A 20,201-nucleotide genomic window follows, 5' to 3' on the forward strand; every position below is an offset into this window, starting at 1 on the left:
TGGTATAGTGGAGAGTCCAAATTTTTGCATGGATTATAAAGAAAATTTGAACTGTTGCAAAAAATCTTGCTATTTGACAACCTATATTCAGTGAGATAAAAGATTAGTGAAAGTTTTTGGTAATTCCGTGAGATAATTGACAAAGGCTAAAGTTAGTTCTTCCACGTTTGACACCAGAAACTATCAAACTATCAACTTCATCCACAAGATTTGAAAGGCCACATTATCCTTGAAAAGAATTAACACTTAAACTTTACTACTTGCATAGTACATAGTACATGCCATTCACTATAACCAAGGCATTTGCATAAATGCATGCACAAGCCAGACATAAGAAAACACTATGCATCATAGTTACCGGAAACACCTGAAACGGCTATTTTTGAGGGCCGCAATGTGCTTCGAGATAGGTAGGGGACTGAAACGCGTTTCGGTTACCAACACGTTTCAGTGACCGGTCACCAATGTTTCGGTAACCCCAAAACAACTGCCCGAAACGTTTCAGGTTAGCCGAAACGTTTCAGCTTGCCGTTTCCCACAACACCACACGTTTCGGAGATCTTTCCACCCACATCAACATGAACTAGTAAGAAAATGTCACACTACACCAACTAATATCCGTTTCATTCTTATAAATCATAAAATTCATGTCATAATGGGATCACATGTGCGTACAGACAATCATGAACTTCCAACCCCTCCCCTCCCTTAGCGCTCCTTGCCGACGTGACATTTCCATTTCCGTTTCGGCTCTCCTCAAAATTTCCATTTCCCCGTTTCCCTCAACTATACTATGCATAAGGACAAGAACTAGAGCAAAATATAATGAACTGGTGTTTAGGAGCCCAAGTGACGAATTAGAGTTCCTATGAAGTCCCTTGGTTATATTGGAGGTTTTGTTCAGACCGTTTCCACTCTGTGGCAAGACCTTGATGTACTTGACTGACCTGCTTAACATCTGATATACCACTCAATACATGCCATGTTCAACATCTTAAATGCCAGCTTCGATGGGCTAGTGATCTTGAGCTATGTTGTGGGAGAGCTCAACCAGCACCAATGGGCTGACCACTCACATGCCCCTAAATAGGCTAGACAGGATTAGTGCCCACTCTCCATATATTTTCAATGAGACTACTGTTGGAAACAAGTCTCACAACCGAGTGGTGACTTGCTGCAGCTTCCTTTTCACAAAAAAGTCATGCCGACCTACGGCATTGGACTCAAGCAGCACAGTTTTGCTATACCTGGGCCTGCTTTCATCCTTCTTGTCATCTTGCTCTGCCTCCCTGCAAAAGGTGCATAGGGAGAGAGTCACTTGAGGCAGAGATTAGCAAGAGCTGAATACCAAGAAAATTAGTTGAAAAGGTCCAAACAAAACTCCTGACCAATGGACTTCGATTCCGTCCTTTGCAATGATAGATTTGCATGTTTCCCAACTAAATCGCACGAGTGATGGAAACCCAAAGATGTTATTCCGATGCTTTTGCAGCCACTCCTTTGTCACAGGGTCTGAATTTTGAAAAGCCATCACATAAGCAATCAGAGTCTTGTTTCCTTATATTGAGAAAGTTTTATCACCTTGCCAACAAAGAAAGAAGAGCATAACATGTGATTGCATTGATACACTTGATATCAAGAATGATACCTGCTGGATAGCCAGAGCCGAATTCCCTGCTAGTCTCCCTGCCTGTCTCTTCAATGATCCACTCTTTCAATGCTCTATCTCTTGTAACCTGTAGACTAATTAAGGAATTTAAATATCCTCCACATAAACTGAAAGTTCTTCCAAGCAAAACTGCTGCTTACACAATCAGGCACAGGCATGCTTGCCACACACATGCATACCTACTTAGATAAATACATACCATTGTATGTATGCATGCATGCATGCAAGTATAGATGTGAGCATGTATGTATGCATGTATATCCAGTCCACATGCACGCACATGCATACACACCTACAAGGTAAGAGATCACCTTAGCAACAATGCTCGCAGCACTGACGATTGGGAAGAGACTGTCAGCCTTCTTGGAAACTTTAAACGTAATCCCGGGAAATTTTCTTGTGAGCTCAGCCTCATATTTTTCTGCATCACCAACAGTGTCCACGAACACCTGCATATGCATGGACATGTAAAGAAAGTCCTTCCACTGTCCAATGCTCGAACATGATCACCTTCTTATCTTGCTAAGAAAACATTCCAAATTTTATGCTAACATGTGATCAAAAAGATTCATGGCATCAGTAATATATTTCTCAACAAGAAGAAGAGAGGAGGAGGAGGGGAAAGGAAGATGTTGCGAAGTTGGGCAGACCGCTTAATCATACTCTCCCCCAAATGGCCTCAAGGAGGAGATCGTCGTAAGGAAGATGACCACAAGGCAGAGAGATCGTCATCCAAAAGGAAGATGTTGCAAAAAGCCCTAAAAATTGAGTTGAAACAATTTAAAGAAGAGAATACAGGGCTAAACCTCTCCAAAACCAGAATGTATCTAGGGTGAGATGGATCAATCCATCTAGAATCAAGTCCTCTCTCTGTACTCAGCATTTGAAAAGGAGAGGATAAACCATTGCTCCTAAGGTGGAACAGCCTCCAAAGCATCTGTTGCATCCACTTGGCATCTGCTGTGATTCTCAAATCGTCCTTGACATTTCTCTCGACATACTTCCATATAGGATCACTGGCTTCTTTGATCTGCAATAGCTAACCTAACCATTTTTCATGTATGCTGCTTTATGGTTTTAAATGTGACAAGATTATGATTCCTCTCTCATCAACAGCCTAGAATACCAACATCTGGCCAATGGGATTGGATGCTTGATATGCTAATAGAAAGGACACAGCAAAAGATTGCCCTCATCAGTGCAATCCAAAGCACCATCAAAGAAGTAAAATCAGCAATTTTAGTGTAACCCTAACTTTGATGAAAATCAGAGGCAGAAATTGAAACAAGGATGGCCAGTGGCCCATCATGTTTAAACTTATTATATTTTCCATGAGGGGAGAAAGAAGGTAATAGAACCACTGCCAGCATATATGTTTCTCTAAATCCTCAGGTGGAAAGAATGATCATAGATGGCGCTTATCAAACTGGCGTACTGCGGCCTAAGTAAGACTCGCCACATCCATTCACTCAGTATGAGTAACCCTAGCATGACGAAGGAGAGTTGGCAATACACTTGCTCAGCTTGGAAAGCCAGAAGAATGGGTATATATTGATCATGTCAGCAAAGACAGCGCTCTTAGAAAAATGGCTGAAGAAGTAGATTATATGAAATTTGTAAGTTTAAACCGCTCTTGCCCTAATAGATGCAGCCTACTACAACAAGCACTTGCATGATCACAAAATTCCATGTCCAGAATGCAGACAGTAACATACCTGAGTCACAAAGATGCCCAAATTCAGCACTTGAGCGATGAGCCCCATTGCTGAGTTGTAAGATATGAGGTTTAGATTTGTTTTCTCCCTGGTTGCATAAATGCAAAACTATACTCAGCTCTCTCTTGATATCAAGTTAGGATGCGAGATGTGATGGTTCATCAATAGAGAGTGATGTCCATGCATATACCACTCAAAGAAGTACAGAATAAGGCTCTGAATCCATCAAAAAACTCACGAACTTTGCAAGCATCAATGATGATAGAACTCTTGGGTCAATCACATCTACCGCCCAGCCCATGGATTCATCGGACTTGATGCACTCAAAAAGCTCCTCCCTTTTAGACTCTTTCAACGTCTTGGAGTCTGCAAACACAAACACATATAATTTACAAGCAAAAACAACCTAAACAGATCAAAAAAACCTAGCCACTATCCTTTTTCTGGATCCAAGTGCATTGGAAATTGTGCAAGAGCTCAAACCTAGACTTTGCTCTTCAAAAAACTGATTGCACTAAACATTCCCACACATCCACATGTGATGTATGTGTGTGAGTAGTTTTTCAGTGCATTTGTGTAGACAAATCTATATTTTTTATTTCCTCCCTTTTCTTCTTTTTTGGTGTGCATGTTGAGGGGAAGGGGAGAGGGTATTATTACCTTGCTTTTGTTATTTCGCGACAAATTCGAGGCAAATGCATTTGGCACTTTTTTCAATATTTACACATCAAAAATCATAACCTTCATGATAGCCTAACTATACCTGAGCTTACCAATTGAAATAACAAATTTGTTTTAAAGGGAAATTTTTCCGAATACTAAAAAAAAACACTTGAAGATTCTTAAATTTCAAGAGGGAGAAAAGAAGGTATTAATCTCGGTGCTAAGGTTCCACTCCCACAGGTCCATGCCAATCAACCCTAGAGTCCCATACCACTAGCACCTGCCCATAGGGGCCCTCAGCAAGATTACCAGTGATCCACCATGTCCATGGCAAGGGTAAGCCTCTTGGTCCATGTCTAGAACACAATGAATCAATAATAACCCAAGACTCACTTACATAGTGCTTATTGTTGCCATAAACAATGATCCAATCATAAAAAGCATACATAGGGCTGGTCGTGGAGTGGCTAGCATATCTAAATATATGCTCATGGGTCAGCCTAGGCAGGCAAGTCATTCCTAACCTTGTCAAATTAGGCCACTAATCTTGAGGATTAGTATTAGATATGTAACAGATGGTTTGAGGGGTCTCCTAAAGGGGAAGGCCCTTACTTGGTGGAGAGAACTTAGGGATAAACCCACCACTTGGGTAAATTTTGAGGCATAGTTTCTAGATGAGTTCCTCCTAAAGGAAAGGCCCTTACTTGGTGGAGAGAACTTAGGGATAAACCCACTACTTAGGCAAATTTCAAGGCACAGTTTCAAGATGAGTTCCTCTAAGCAAAGGATGAATTTGATGTAGTGGCCAAGTATGCAGACTTGGATATGAAGAAATGTCTTTCAACACGAATTTACACAGATTTAGAGAGTTTTGGAGGTTATGCTTTGTGCATATGGCTCCAATCGACCGTTTTATTGGGAGAGGTATATCCCTATTGTTGAGTTTACCTATGATACTTCCGAGTATATAGTTCTAGCAATAGCTAGATTATGTTTGATAGGAGGTGGGTTAAAACCCAAATTCCCAGAGACTTTGATAGCTTGAAGGAAACGCAATTTGTGGTGCCTGATATTCTTAGAAGTCTCTGAGAGGGAGGTATGATATTCCCTAGGTAAGAGGAATTACAAGATCCTGAAAAGAATGGGTATTATGTTGTAGCTAGCAAATAGTCGTCTCAACGATTTCACGTTTCCAATTCCATGAGGAGTTGGAGGATTGAAGGATGGTTTATGTTCTTCAAGAACCTGAGTAGGTTTTGGTTTTTGTCTTATTTCCATGATGATAGTCTGTTGGAACAGCAGTTTCAGTTGAGCTGGTTCTCATATATGCAGCTATGTAGATTGTTTAGATAGGTATGAACCTAATTTCCAAGACAGTTGTTTTTGGTAGCTAGATTCTCTTTCCTCTATTTCCACTCTTTTCCAAGAGTGAAAATGTCCTAAGTGGGGAGGAGTGTTACATACCTAACACTAACCATTGGAATTAGGGACTAATTCAATAGGGTTAGGGGAGGGCTATTTCATATTTTTGGTGGACAAACTCACTTACAGTCTGTTTTTCTTTCTTCCCCTGTTTTTAACCTATAAAAAGACTCTAACTTGGTTGAACACAATGCTAATCAATACACTTAAATACACTAATATTTGATGGACACTTACTCAAATACAAGAAATAATTTACTAAATTGACAAGAGACACACAATGAGCCGGAACGGCCGACTCCTCCCTCAAATAAAGTATATTGATCTTGGAAGAATCAAGTACATAGTGTCATGGGCATTTCTGACCAGATTTCCATACCAATGCATATGAATACAGTATTGCAAACAAGTGGTTGTTCGATGTAGACTTACAATCCACACTACCCTCTCAAGTGCCCATGTTCCCTACCATCTGCTCTCTATTGTTCCACCAACACTTGGTAGCCACAATCTGCAAGAGCGCACGTAGGACAAGAAAACACTACACAGGGTATGTGATCTTGTAATCCGATTCCTCCCTCTTGCTACTTGCTTCCATATTTAAGCATAAACGCTTACAATTGCAAGTAGAGTCAATGACAACGGAAGTCTTCGCGTGGAAGTCCTTGGAGTGATGAGATCTTCCATTTGTCGCATTTCTTCGCAACAAAAGTCTTCAAGAGGATGAAGGGAACCTTGGGAAAGCTTCCCCTATGGTTTAACTTGAGAAAGGAGAGTTGAAATTAGGGTTTTCAACAAAAAGACCAGAAATTACAGCAATAAAGAGAGCTGTTTTGCGGAATTTCAGTCATTGGGAGTGTGTAAGAGAGTGATTAGTACCCGAAAACACTCTTGGAAGCTTGCGAAACACCTTAGCACGCTTGGATGTGGAGTAGGGAAGGAGAATGTGCAAAAAATGCAGCCCAACAGTCCTCCGAACATCTCTAGAGAGGAGAAAGAGTGAGGTGGTGAGTTGTCCAGTGTAGGTGACAGGCAAGTGCTTTGTGGAGTAAGCTAGAGTGGACACATGGTTGGTTACTCCCTTTGTACAAAGGGGATAAGGTCTGGGCGGTGGACATTGGGTTATGTCCGCCTCCGGACAAAACATTTAAACATGGCCACAGCCTTAACACATATCCATCATCACTTTGCATAAAACATAAAAGCTAGACAAAACATCCACAAATGCTGAAAAATGAAGCTTGCACGTGTGACACCGCATAGAGGTCGGAATGGGCCGACCCCCCCCCCCCCCCTTGGAGTATTTTATTACCCAAGGAGAATAATATCATGTACAAGCTTTGAGGGCCTTACTCTCCCCACGGGAGATGCCGGATTATCCATATACAAATGCCATAACACAACCCAACACGAGGCAACCAAGCCGGAAGACAAGCTGTAGAAATGCCGAGCCAACAACATAATCCATATATCTCCGTGTGGGTACTGATTCTTCTCCAAAAACCACGGGTCTTCATGCAATAGAGCTGGTACAACAAGTTCAACTCTCCATTCAGTCGGAACAATAGGTACAGTGGCCAGTACAGTAGGTACAATGGCTAGTACAGCCGGTACAAGGACTGGTACAGCTAGAACAATGGCTAGTATAGCCGGTACGATGGCTGGTACAACAAGTACAACAAGTACAAATGCTGGTACAACAAGTACAATGGCTAGAAATCGTAATAAATGATTGAATACCCTTGCCTTCAGCATTTCTTCACGATGGAAGCCTCCAAAACAGTCCCCAATAGCCGGTATTCTTCATGGGCAACCTTCAAGAGAGAGAGAAAGAGAGTAGCCATCATTAGGGCAGCCTGTAACGATGGTAGAGGCTAGTGTGCAGCAAGAGAGCCTCCATTAATGAAAAGAGAGGGCTCCAATTTATAGATTTCAGTCTCCCATGAGCTAAAATGGCAAGAGAAGGCTACAATGACAAGTGGAGAGCCACACAATAGCTGAAGTGACAAGTGTGAGGCCACTTGTCTCACTTTGATCCACTTTCTAACAAGTGTCAAGCCACTTGTCTCACTTTGGTCCACTTTCTTGCCACATGTCCCAATCTAAGAGATGGGTCCTTCCATAAACTTTATCTCTAAAAATATCCCAACTGGTAGACATTCTGTCATAGGCACTTTGCCAACTCTTGGTATCTCCTCAATTCCAGATGTAATGACGCGAACAGAATTTCCATCGGAGTCGAGCCAAAAATAGCAACTCTCCTAAATTTTAGGAGTGTGGTCCTTTGTATTCTAGGATAATCCCCCATTCCCAAAGCTTGTACTTTCCAAATATTTAGACATCTTGGAGTCCACCAGACTCCTTTCACACTGGGAAATGTCCAGGCTGGTGACATCCTCCCCAACTTCTTAAAAGTTATCCGCAACTTTAAGCTTCAAGCCATATATTCAAGATATAATCATGTCCCATCGATTGGGCGAGACGAGAAAATCTCAAAAATCCAATATAACTGAAGAATCCATGTCCCAAAGAAATGGGCGAGACTAAAAAAGTCTCCATAATACTAATATCAAAATCATGTCCCAAGATAAATGGGCGAGACAAAAACAGTCCCATAAGTCCAGATATCATAATCATGTCCTAAGATAAATGGGCGAGACAAATCAGTCCCATAAGTCCAGATATCATAATCCATGTCCCAAGTAAATGGGCAAGACAAAATAAGTCTCTTGCCAACAAGACATCGGTCCACATGACCCTTGGCATAGACATAAGTCCCGTCATGTCTACTTTACCACTTGCACTCCGTGTTGGTACTCTGACCACACACCTTGGATGAGAGGTGGGCTCAAGTAACAAGATAAAACAATCACTCGCAGGCATAGATAACCTGGTGTTCCATAAGCATTTCTGCTACTACACATAGTTTTTAGGCATTTCGGCCACCAATAGTTTGTAGGCATTTCGGCCACCAACTCACACTACCCTCTCAAGTGCCCATGTTCCCTTCCATGTGCTCTCTATTGTTCCACCCACACATAGTAGAAACAATCTTCAACAGAGCACGTAGGACAAGAGAACACTACACAGGGTATGTTATGCTTGTCACTACCCTTTGAAGTGCCCATGTTCCCTTCCATCTGCTCTCTATTGTTCCACCCTCACATGGTAGAAACAATCTTCAAGAGAGCACGTAGGACAAGAAAACACTACACAAGGTATGTGAATCATGAGTTTCATAAGTCCAATGCATCCCAAATAAAGGGAGCCAAAAGGAATAATCCATCCCAGTAAAAGGGAGTCATAAACATAATCCATAAACCTGAGGATGGATCCAAATCCCTAGAAAAGAAGTCCAAGAATCCATAGACCTGTATACCATAATCCTTGTATACCATAACTCTTACCACATACTCTGTGCTAGCCACACACCTTGGAGTAGAGGTGGACTTTATCCATAAAAGCATCATATCCATGAGATATCCAAAGATTTCTTCTCTATAAACTCAGACAAATTCGTCCATAGAAATTGCTTGTGAAGCCCAATATCTATATAAATCTCGTCCAAGAAAGAAATCTCCATGGATATATTCCATCCCAATAAAGGGAGCCATGAAAAGAATTCATCCCATTAAAGGGAGCCATAAACAATGTTTCCCTGAAACTATCTCAAGGCAAACAACAACACCTTTCTCCTTGCATAGCTATACAAGGGTTAGTGAACATCAAAAACACTTCATAGTAAATAGCCAAAGCACTAACTTTGCAAACTCAAAGTATACTTAGCTTTTCTTTGCCAGGTTGGTCATGAAGCCAAAAGAAATATCTCATTACCATATCCTTAAGATATCCTGAGATATATCTCCATATAGCTTGCCTGTAAGCTTGATAATATAATCCACAATATCCATATGGAAAGAGTGCTAAACGTGTACACATAAAGCCAACTTCACACTTTCACGATAAAATTCTGTGAATTCATAAATCCTTAGATCAACAAGCTGTCTACTGCTCATGCTCTTGCTTCATAAGCTGTGAAGCTGGCCATGCTTAACAGCAATGATGGTAAGTGTGGTCCCCACTTGAGATCTTCTCTTTCTTATTGATAGAAGAAAGCCTCCACTTCCAAGAAAGCCTATGCTCTGATACCAATGAAACTCGCGGCGGGTACCCGGGGAACTAGGGCCTTTGACGCACAGAGGGTTCACACACAGATTTGTGTCCCACAAAAGCAACACTCTATGTTTCCCTCTGATCAGCCAAGACCATTCAGCAGGGCAACCTTGAGCACACATCTGGCATATCCCAAGTACATGGTTCCACAATTCAGCACAAACATACATCCACTGTCCAATCTCTGTTTCCACCCTGTCAATCTGCCATACCCCTCCTCTCACAAGGAGCAAAATAGCACAACTCTGTAGCAGACATAAGCCAATGGAAAGAAAGAAAGATGGACAAGTTCAAAGCTTACCAAATCAACACGTGATTCTGCCCTCGTGAGGCCAATCGTACCAGCCTGTACTTTCCTCCTTGCAATCACTTGACTGATTCACCAACTAAGCTCTGAGAAAGCTTTGTCTGCCACAGGAAATGCATCGCCCACTACTATTCAGGTCTGAACAGAGCTGAAACTGGCTGTACCTGTCCGTACAGGTCAGTAAATCACCACTGTACCTGTCCCGTACAGCCTCTGCAGCCACCTGTACCATACAGTACAGCACTTGCACTGCAGCCGCCAGACCCTGCACCTGTCCGTACACCTGTACTAGCTGTCCGTACGACTGTACCTGCAGCACAGCCACCGCCAAAGCCTGCAGCACAGCATGCACCTGCTTTCAACCCCTGTCAGCGCCACCTGTACCTGCAACAGCTGTATCCTGTACGGGCAGCCACGTGGACTGTACCTGCAGCTGTACAGGCTCTTCTGTACGGAAAACAGTAGTCAACACTCTTCTATGCAATCGACCAGCTTCTCCTCTTCTCCACGCTTGAGACTTGCACGACTCCCCAAAAGCAAGAGATCTTCTATGCAGTCGACCAGCTTCTCCTCTTCTCCACGCTTGAGACTTGCACGACTCCCCAAAAGCGAGAGAGAGAGAGAGAGAGAGAGAGATGAGAGAGGTGTGTAACTCCAAAAGTGGAGTGGCCTCTCTCCAAAATTATCCTAGGCCCCCAACTTTAATATTTATTAAAGTTCCCTAGGGGCCACTTAGGCCTAGGGGCCACCCATGATTCAAACATTAATTATATTAATGTTATTGATCCTCCTTCACACCTGGAGATGTCCACACATCATTCTCTTTGTCCGGGCACCCCAAATGTGAATCATTTAATATTTATTTTGCTCTGCAACCACCATGCCCACACTTGTGCTATTCCATTTTCACAAGGTCATGACATACCCCCCTCTTGAAAAATGGCAAGCGTCCTCAATTGCATTCTGGTGATACAGCAAAATATCCAAAGTGAAATATACATATGGCAAGATCAGCGTCCCAATCTCTCTAAGCCATGCACATGTAACATCATTCACTACAAACCAATGGCGTAGTAGTAGTCCACTGTGAACCATACACAACCACAACATCTAATGTGACTAGTACACATATATCATAGAAGTCCCATAAACAGATATACTCTCAGCCATCAGTACCTTCGGGTGAGATAAAAACTGCACCAAGCGACCTCTAGATGTCATCTGAGCCTGTCTGTATCAAGGGAGTGGAGGTGCTACCCCCCTCTTGAGCATCAGGCAATGCTCCAGACCCATGCTTTGCTGAACCTAAATGAGCCGTAACAAGAGTCGGCTCCAACTCAAAGGCATCAAGATAAAGCTGCAAAACCTGAGGTGAATCTGTTAAGTCACCTTCCTCCATCCACTTCGCATCCATCGGTGAATAGTTCTTGAACTTCACAAGATAGCAACGGGAAGCTTTACCTCGTACCTTTCTTTCCTTATGTGCCAGTATCTGCTCTGGAATAAGAACCTCATCAAGTTCCTCAACTTCTGGCTGAGCCTCATCTGATACATCCTCAGGCACATCCCCAGGGAAAGGTCTAAGGAGACTCACGTGAAATGCATTGTGAATCCGCCAGTGATCTGGTAGCTTCAAACGATAGGCCACCTCACCAATCTTTTCCAATACTTGAAAAGGCCCATAATAACGCATGCTCAACTTAGGAAATAAGCGCTCTTTATCCTTCATCTTCTTGAGTCTAGCCTTTTCAAATCGCAAAAGAACCCAATCACCCAATGCAAACTCTAAAGCACGTCTGTGACGGTCTGCAGCTTTCTTTTGCTTCTGCTGAGTTTTCTGGAGTGCCAACTTAACTCTCCGATAAGCTTCATCCATGTTATCCACATACTGATCAGCTTCAAAGATCTTATCCTTTGTGTGCAAAATGGGTGGTACCTTCTTCCCTCCTTCCACAATCTCAAAAGGCGCCTTGCCCGTCGAGGTATGAACGGTGTTATTATATGCAAACTCCACCAAAGGAAGATACTTTTCCCATTGTTGCTTGTGCTCTGACACATAACACTTAAGAAGATCTAACACTGTGGAGTTAGCCTCTTCCGATTGACCATCTGTTTGTGGATGAAATGATGATGAAAACTTGAGAGTTGTACCCATGTTGTCGAACAACCCTCTCCAGAATAAACTCGTCATCCGTGGATCACGGTCACTAATGATAGACGTAGGCAAGCCATGATACTTGAAGATGTTAGCCATGAACAACTTCACCATATGATCCACTTTGATCGTCTTACGCACGGGAATGAAATGAGCCTGCTTACGGAACCTGCATATGATAGTCCAAATGCCATCATTGTCCGTTTGTGTCCATGAAAGATCAAATACAAAATCCATGGCAATGCTCTCCCATGGTCTATCGGGAATAGGTAAAGGCTGTAGTAACCCTAGTGTCTTTTGACGATCAAACTTTACCTTCTGACATACGATGCATTGCCTAACAAAGGCATCAACATCTCTTCTCAAGGTTGGCCAATAAAAGAAAGTCTCCACTGCTTTTACCGCGGCGTCAATACCTCTATGACCTGCATACGGTGAAGCATGACTTTCAATCATAACTTTGAGGCGCAATTGCTTGGTAACACACAGTCTGCCATGCATCAATAAAAACCCATCTCTGAGAGTATAATGCTCATGCCGCTGACCCTCAGATATCTGATCATACAACCTTTCAAAATCCTTATCATGGGCATACTGCTCTTTCATTTCATCAAGCTCATGATGATAAGCAAGTGAAACTACTGATACCTGTGGCTTGCGTGACAAAGCATCTGCCACAACATTCTTTTTGCCTTCCACATGCACAATCTGGAAGTGAAACATAGACAAAAAGTTTGCCCATCGCATATGCTTCTCTGAAAGCTTAGTTTGCGTGAGGAAATAACGCAAGGTCTGATGATCTGTCTGCACAGTGAAATCAGCCCCAAGCAAATATTGTTTCCATGTAGAAAGAGCATGAATTACAACCAACATCTCTTTCTCATAAACCTGTAAATGCTTCTCGGCATCTTGCAATATTCTACTCTCATAGGCTATCACATGTCCCTCCTGCATGAGAACTGCCCCAATGCTATTTCCATATGCATCACATTGGACAACAAAAGCCTTTCGGAGGTCCGGTAACACCAATACTGGATCCGAAGTAAGCTTTTCTTTAAGCTTTTTGAAGACTGTGATTTCCTGATCAGCCCATCTAAACGGAGTTGCCTTCTTTGTTAAGGCATGAAGGGGCGAAGCAATTTCAACAAAATACCGTATGTACCGCCTGTAATAGGAACACAATCCCAAAAAGCTGCGTACATCATGCACGGTTCTCAAATCTGGCCAATTAAGAATTGCTTCCACCTTCGATGGATCCATACGGACTCAATGCTTAGACACAATATGCCCCAAGAAATGCATCTCTTGCAAGAAAAACTCACTCTTCTTGCCATTAATAACCAGCCTATGGTTCCTGAGTTCTGCAAACACAATGGCTAAATGCCTTCTATGCTCCTCCTCAGTTTGTGAATGCACAATCATATCATCAAAGAATGTGCCCACAAACGCTCTATGAGGCCGGAAAATCCTGTCCATCATTCTGTTAAATATGGCAGGTGCATTTGTCAAACCAAATGGCATAACCAAGAACTCATACAACCCAAACGTGGTTCGGAATGGGAAATCGATTCTTGATGGTATTCTTGTTCAACGCCCTGTAATCAATACACATGCGCCAAGAACCATCCTTCTTTTGCACTAAGAGTACAGGTGAGCAAAAGGGTGATGAGCTAGGCTGTATCAACCCTTTATTCAACAGCTCCTGTACCTGACTCATAATTTCTTCTTGTTGGGCTGCACTAACACGGTACGGCAGTCTATTTGGTGGAGTACTACCAGGAATTAGATCAATGGCATGATCTTCTGGCCTCTCTGGAGGAAGTTCCCCTGGCAATGACTCGGAAAAACAATCTTGGAACCCACATAAGAAATCAATCCTGTCCTTATCTAACATAGACAAATTAGACTTAGACTCATCATCTTGTGCATCCTTTACATAAATCAAGTACGCGGAAAGATGCTTTTTCATTACTGATGAAATTGCCGAAGCTGATACAATAGGAACAAATTCCCCTTTTAACTTTACATCCAAAACATGTTCTTTCCCTCTATGAGTCAAAGTGATCTTCCTATTGTATGTATCCACCACTGCATGTACTCTGTGGCACCATGGCATTCCCAACAAAACATCACATCCATCAAGTGGCATGATGAAAAACTCTTTGTGCCATGTTGTCATTACATCCACCTCAAAAGTAGATGTGAGCCATACGGAAGAGAACACCTGTTTAAATTGTACCCAAGTAGATGGTGCTATGCCCTGCACAAGAAGAGTAGACCACCACTGCAATGCATTACCTTTGAGAAAGTCGCAACTTTTCTCACCTTTGAGGACTCTGTGTAATTACCACCAGAAAAAGCAGCATCAAACTGCTGTAAGAAGGTAAGTGCTTTTAACTTATCTTTGGCCCCACTGAATGTATCAAATTTCACAGCAGCTCCCCTTCCTTATAATCCTTCGCCTTACCCATAGGCGTTAGATTATCGTAAGGAAGTGGCTTCACAAGATTGCTACCCCCAGCATTCATGCCCATCATAGGGTCAACATTTCCAATTCCCACACTTGGCATGCCATACATTCCAGCCATGTTTCCAAACATACCATTATGCATACCGGGCTACATGTCCCCATACATATTTGCTTGCATTCCAGGTTGCATGCCCCCAAACATGTTTCCTTGCATTCCGGACTGCATACCACCATACATATTCCCCTGCATTCCAAGTTGAAAATTTGCTCCAAAAGTCCCTGGCATATCCATGCCTCCCTGAGGATAACCCCCAGTCATAGATTGGAACCCAGAGCCACCACCAAAATAACCTGGATGCATAGTCTGCTAAGGAATAGATGGCTGTCCGAAGAAAGAACTCTCAGAATTAGCACCAAAAGCATGCTGCATGTTCGGAAACTGTCCAAAAGATGGATCCTGTGGGAAGGCAGCACTATGACCTTGAGGAAGGTTCTTAGAACGCACCTTCTTCTTCTTCTTTTCAGGCTCAGTACGGAATCTCATAAATTCAGCAAACTTCTCACTTTGTGTGAGCTGCATAAACACATCCATAACACCAGCCAAACGATTTTTAAATTGAGCATCATCTTTCTCTTTACTAGGCATATCTTCTGGCTGTGTTACATTCTCATATTGCTCATCATCTGCAGTCTATTCTCCTGCAAGAATATCCTCAGATTCATTTCTCTCAGGAGAGGTCTCTTGCTCTTCCTCTTCATGATAAAAATATTCGTCTTCTGTATCAGACATGTTGCTGAATTTTTCAGCGATGACTTTCCTCGAGTCAACCACGAGCTCACCCCCTTAAGAAAGTTGATGATGGGTCCCGGCAACGGAACCTTGAAACCGGCCTCTGGTAGAAACCAAAGTGCGGTAGACTAGCAGTCACCCTTCCACTCGTAGTCCAAATATAAAAACAAATTTAATTGGAGCTAGAGTGCCCCAAATATGAAATGAGAACGACACCTGTTGGCCCCAAAGCTTGGCGCCCCTTTCGGTATTTCGTTATTCAAATTCAAAAAGATGTAAAGCTGAGTACAACAAAACCAGCCAGGAGAATACACCTGTATGTCCAATCTGGCAGCCCACAAGACCTCTTAGCACAAAGGGTTCACACACAGATCTGTGTCCCACAAAAGCAACACTCTGTGTTTCCCTCTGATCAACCAAGACCATTCAGCAAGGCAGCCTTGAGCACACATCTGGCATATCCCAAGTACATGGTTCCACAATTCAGCACAAACATACATCCACTGTCCAATCTCTGTTTCCACCCTGTCAATCTGCCATACCCCTCCTCTCACAAGGGGCCAGATAGCACAACTCTGCAGCAGACATAGGCCAATGGAAAGAAAGAAAGATGGACAAGCTCAGAGCTTACCAAATCAGCATGTGATTCTGCACTCGTGAGGCCAATCGTACCAGCCTGTACTTTCCTCCTTGCAATCACTTGACTGATTCACCAACTAAGCTCTGAGAAAGCTTTGTCTACAACTGGAAATGCACCGCCCACTATGTCAAAATACGCAGCGGAGATGATGACCAGATCTGGGAACACGAGCAAAAAACGCATGCAAAAAAACAGCACAAGAGAGAGAGAGAGATGTAGGCGTGTAACTCTGCTCTGATATACACAAGAAAATCCCAATATGATACACTGAGTGGTATGGGGGTGGGGACCTATTTATATGCCCCCACATGTGCAGTCGGCCTGCTGAAAAAAGGCTCCACGACTGCATCTACAGTCGGCCAGCAGCATGCAGCCAGTCGGCCAGCTCTGAGGGTCCACGACTGCATCAAGTACAGTCGGCGAGCTCTAGTACACACATTTGATGTAGTCGGCCAGCAAATGGATCCTCCTGCCAACTCAGGGCTGCCTCCCAAGCCACAAAAAAAGGGAAAAAATAGGAGAAAGATGCGGGGAGTGAGGAAAAATGATAAAACACCTGATAAGGGCGGGCACACCCACAACAAAGGCCCTGGTGTATAAATCTAGACAGGAGATGACTTCTAACACCCCCTCTCAGCTCCTGGCTGTGAAACCAACCACATGGAGCTGGGGTGACGCCTGAGCAAATCCTGAGAGAGCGACTTCGTGAAGAGGTCCACCGTACTGTCCCCCGTCGAACAGAACTCTAGCAAGATGTCATCAGCAACGATCTGTTCACGAACAAAGTGCCTCTGGATGACCATGGGTTCCTCCAGGGGAAGCCCAAACCTGCTATGCAACCTCTGCATCCTCACCACCTCACAAGCAGCATCACAAGCAGCCCGGTACTCTGCCTCTGTCTCGACAAGGCAAACGATGACTGCCTCTCACTGCTCCGAAAAACTGCTCCTGGGCCTGAAGTAGATCTCCTCGTGTCCGGATCTCCTCCTCAAACCGAGTCACTCCAACCGTGGAGTCCAACTCCATCCAACAATCCCCCTCCTGTGTACAAGAGTCCCTGATCCTTCGCATGCCACAGAAACCACAGGAAACGCAATCCTGCCTCTCATAGAGACATCTGCAACCATGAGCTCAACTGCCTCATCAGGAAGCTCCCGTCCAATCTGGTGTCCATCAACCAGATCAATGAACCATTCTGCTTCTGAGTCAAAAAGGCATCACACTGTTCACAAGGATCAACACCTGTTACGGTGCACAAACAAGTCCTGGAAACCTTATGAAGACCACGCAAGGCCTTCTGAAACCTGTCAACCACCCCCTCTGAATCCGGAACCACAAAGCCTAGAGAAACCACCTCCTTCTGCAAGTAAGCACCTGCCACCTGCCTGGCTTTCCGAAAGGTCCCCGTGGAAAGAACATCCTCAACTACTGGAGGTTCTTTGTCCCGAATACTACCAGACATCAGAGCATAAGTGACCTGTTCAGCTTCCTCTGACTGACGAACACAAGAACTACCAACATCAGTACTGGAAAGTTCCTGCCAACTGTTGCCATCTACTGGCAAGCTATCCACCATCTGGTCTCGGAAAGCCTGTACCTGCAACGTATCCACACACAAGTGGCCATGACCAGAGTGCCACTCATCACAAACCTAAGGACCTGGGAGAGAGTGCGGAAAGCTTGTAAACTCCATTCTCCACTCCGCCTTCCCAAACCACTTGGCCTGTTGCTTTGTCCCGAAGAGCAACAAAATGCTCATCAAACTCCACCCATATGACAGTCTTGCAAACCTGATGCACTGACAACAGATGAAAACCAAGTGCCGGAACATGCAGCACCTGGGAGGAATGCTTCCCCCTCTGCCATCGAGAACTATCTCCATCCTGCCCTCACTGTGAACTGGGATAGTGGATGTATCCCCAGTAAGAATATGACCAGAAAGCCTGCAGAGATCCTGTAAACCGGAACGGGAAGGAGTCATGTGCCTGGAAGCACCACTATCGAGAATCCACTCCCGGGTATCCGTTGCGGAGAGTCCTCCAATCTCCTCCCTGCCTGAAGAAAATGAAACATCGGTGTCCATCACCTCCATGTGCACAAAAGCTGAAGTCTTCATGATTGCTGCTGAGGAATCTTCACTCTTCTCGGTCTTCCCCTTGGGACACTACCTCCAATAGTGGCCTTTCTCGCCACAATCATCACAGGTCCTCTCTGCCTTCAGTTTCTCGCGGTCAGCGTCGGACTTCTTCTCAGAAGACTTCTCCAATAAAGCCTTCCCTTTGCCCGAGTTACGACCTTTCGACCGTTGGCCAGTTAAGGCCTCCGAACCTCCACCTTGAGGAGGGTTCGTGAATCGTTCCTCCTGGTCCAGGACCATGGGCACAAGCTCCTCCCACGTGATGGTGCTTAGCCTGCCACTAGTAATCAACGACAAGTAGAATGTTGAGTACGAAGAGGGCAAGTGTGACAGCAACGTTATGGCCATGTCCTCTGACAATATCTCCTTCCCAGCTTGAAGAACTTCCTGCTGAAGAGCCTGCAACTTGTTAATATGCTCCCGCATCGTCGAAGACTTTACAGGGCTCATAACCCGCATCTGTACTTCCAAGGAAATCCTCTTCATGGGCGATACCCGGTTGTAAAGAGAAGCCAAATGCTGCCATATACCTCTGGCCAGCGTCATATGCTTTACATGGTTGATTACCTGTGGTGTGCAATTGAGAAAGATAAACGAACGGACCCTGGCGTTGACACGATCCCACATCTGTGTCTGAGCCTCCCGGTCCTTTCGGGTTGACGGTAACTCCCCTTCCTCTACTTCCGGCTGTGGAATACCAACAACGACGAAATCTGCGAGATCATAAGACTCCAGAACAGATTCCATCATAACCTTCCATATGCCGTAGTTGCTCCCGTCCAACTGACGGTCCACCGAGAACGTGGGGAGTGTCGGGATCTTCACATGTCTCTCGGTCATCTCTAACAGATCTGCCATTGCCGGGGATGTACTCTGAAAAGGGTGGGTGGGTGGGAACAAAGAAGAACTGATACCTGCAAGTGGCTGTCCAGCAAATCAGCCCGCCGTCCTCTTGCTTCTCCTCTTCCCGAACAGTCCAAAACAGTCCACCAATCAGCCACAAAACAGCCCCCCTCTTGCTCACACAAATCCCAAGACCTATCTAGAGCCTAGGGCTCTGATACCATGTCAAAATACGTAACAGAGATGATGACCAGATCTGGGAACACAAGAGCAAAAAACGCATGCAAAAAAACAGCACAAGAGAGAGAGAGATGTAGGCGTGTAACTCTGCTCTGATATACACAAGAAAATCCCGATATGATACACTGAGTGGTATGGGGGTGGGGGCCTATTTATATGCCCCCACATGTGCAGTCGGCCTGCTGAAAAAGGCTCCACGACTGCATCTACAGTCGGCCAGCAACATGCAGCCAGTCGGCCAGCTCTGAGGGTCCACGACTGCATCAAGTACAATCGGCCAGCTCCAGTACACACATCTGATGTAGTCGGCCAGCAAATGGATCCTCCTGCCAACTCAGGGCTGCCTCCCAAGCCACAGAAAAATGGAAAAAATAGGGGAAAAATGCATGGAGTGAGGAAAAATGATAAAACACCTGATAAGGGCGGGCACACCCACAACAAAGGCCCTAGTGTATAAATCTAGACAGGAGATGACTTCTAACAACTGTTCAGGTCTGAACAAAGCTGAAACTGGCTGTACCTGTCCGTACAGGTCAATAAATCACCACTGTACATGTCCGTACAGCCTCTGCAGCCACCTGTACCGTACAGTACAACACTTGCACAACAGCCGCCAGACCTTGCACCTGTCGGTACACCTGTACCAGCTGTCCGTACGACTGTACCTGCAGCACAGCCGCCGCCAAAGCCTACAGCACAGCATGCACCTGCTTTCAGCCCCTGTCAACGCCACCTGTACCTGCAGCAACTGTATCCTGTACGAGCAACCGCGTGGACTGTACCTGCAACTACAGCTGTACGGACACTTCTGTAGTACGGAAAATAGCAGTCAACACTCTTCTATGCAGTCGACCAGCTTCTCCTCTTCTCCACGCTTGAGACTTGCATGACTCCCCAAAAGCAAGAGATCTTCTATGCAGTCGACCAGCTTCTCCTCTTCTCCACGCTTGAGACTTGCACGACTCCCCAAAAGCAAG

General features: G+C 44.4%; 1 protein-coding gene across 1 annotated transcript in view; it reads right to left on the bottom strand.

Moving 5' to 3' along the window:
* Positions 1-603: 603 nt before the first annotated feature.
* LOC147603375 (Polynucleotidyl transferase, ribonuclease H-like superfamily protein) overlaps positions 604-20,201 on the bottom strand; it is a 29,047-nt gene continuing 9,449 nt past the window's right edge. Inside the window, exons 3-8 of the mRNA XM_086796889.1 lie at positions 3,627-3,750; positions 3,385-3,472; positions 1,981-2,118; positions 1,649-1,736; positions 1,389-1,512; positions 604-1,289 (exon numbers count right to left, since the gene is read on the bottom strand). Of these exons, the coding sequence (XP_086653015.1) occupies positions 1,154-1,289; positions 1,389-1,512; positions 1,649-1,736; positions 1,981-2,118; positions 3,385-3,472; positions 3,627-3,750 (698 nt within the window). The 3' untranslated portion in view covers positions 604-1,153. The remainder of the gene's footprint in view (positions 1,290-1,388; positions 1,513-1,648; positions 1,737-1,980; positions 2,119-3,384; positions 3,473-3,626; positions 3,751-20,201) is intronic.

The sequence above is a fragment of the Cibotium barometz genome, chromosome 64 (assembly GCF_041138505.1).
Source record: "Cibotium barometz isolate CiBa-2024 chromosome 64, ASM4113850v1, whole genome shotgun sequence".
Classification (NCBI taxonomy): domain Eukaryota; kingdom Viridiplantae; phylum Streptophyta; class Polypodiopsida; order Cyatheales; family Cibotiaceae; genus Cibotium; species Cibotium barometz.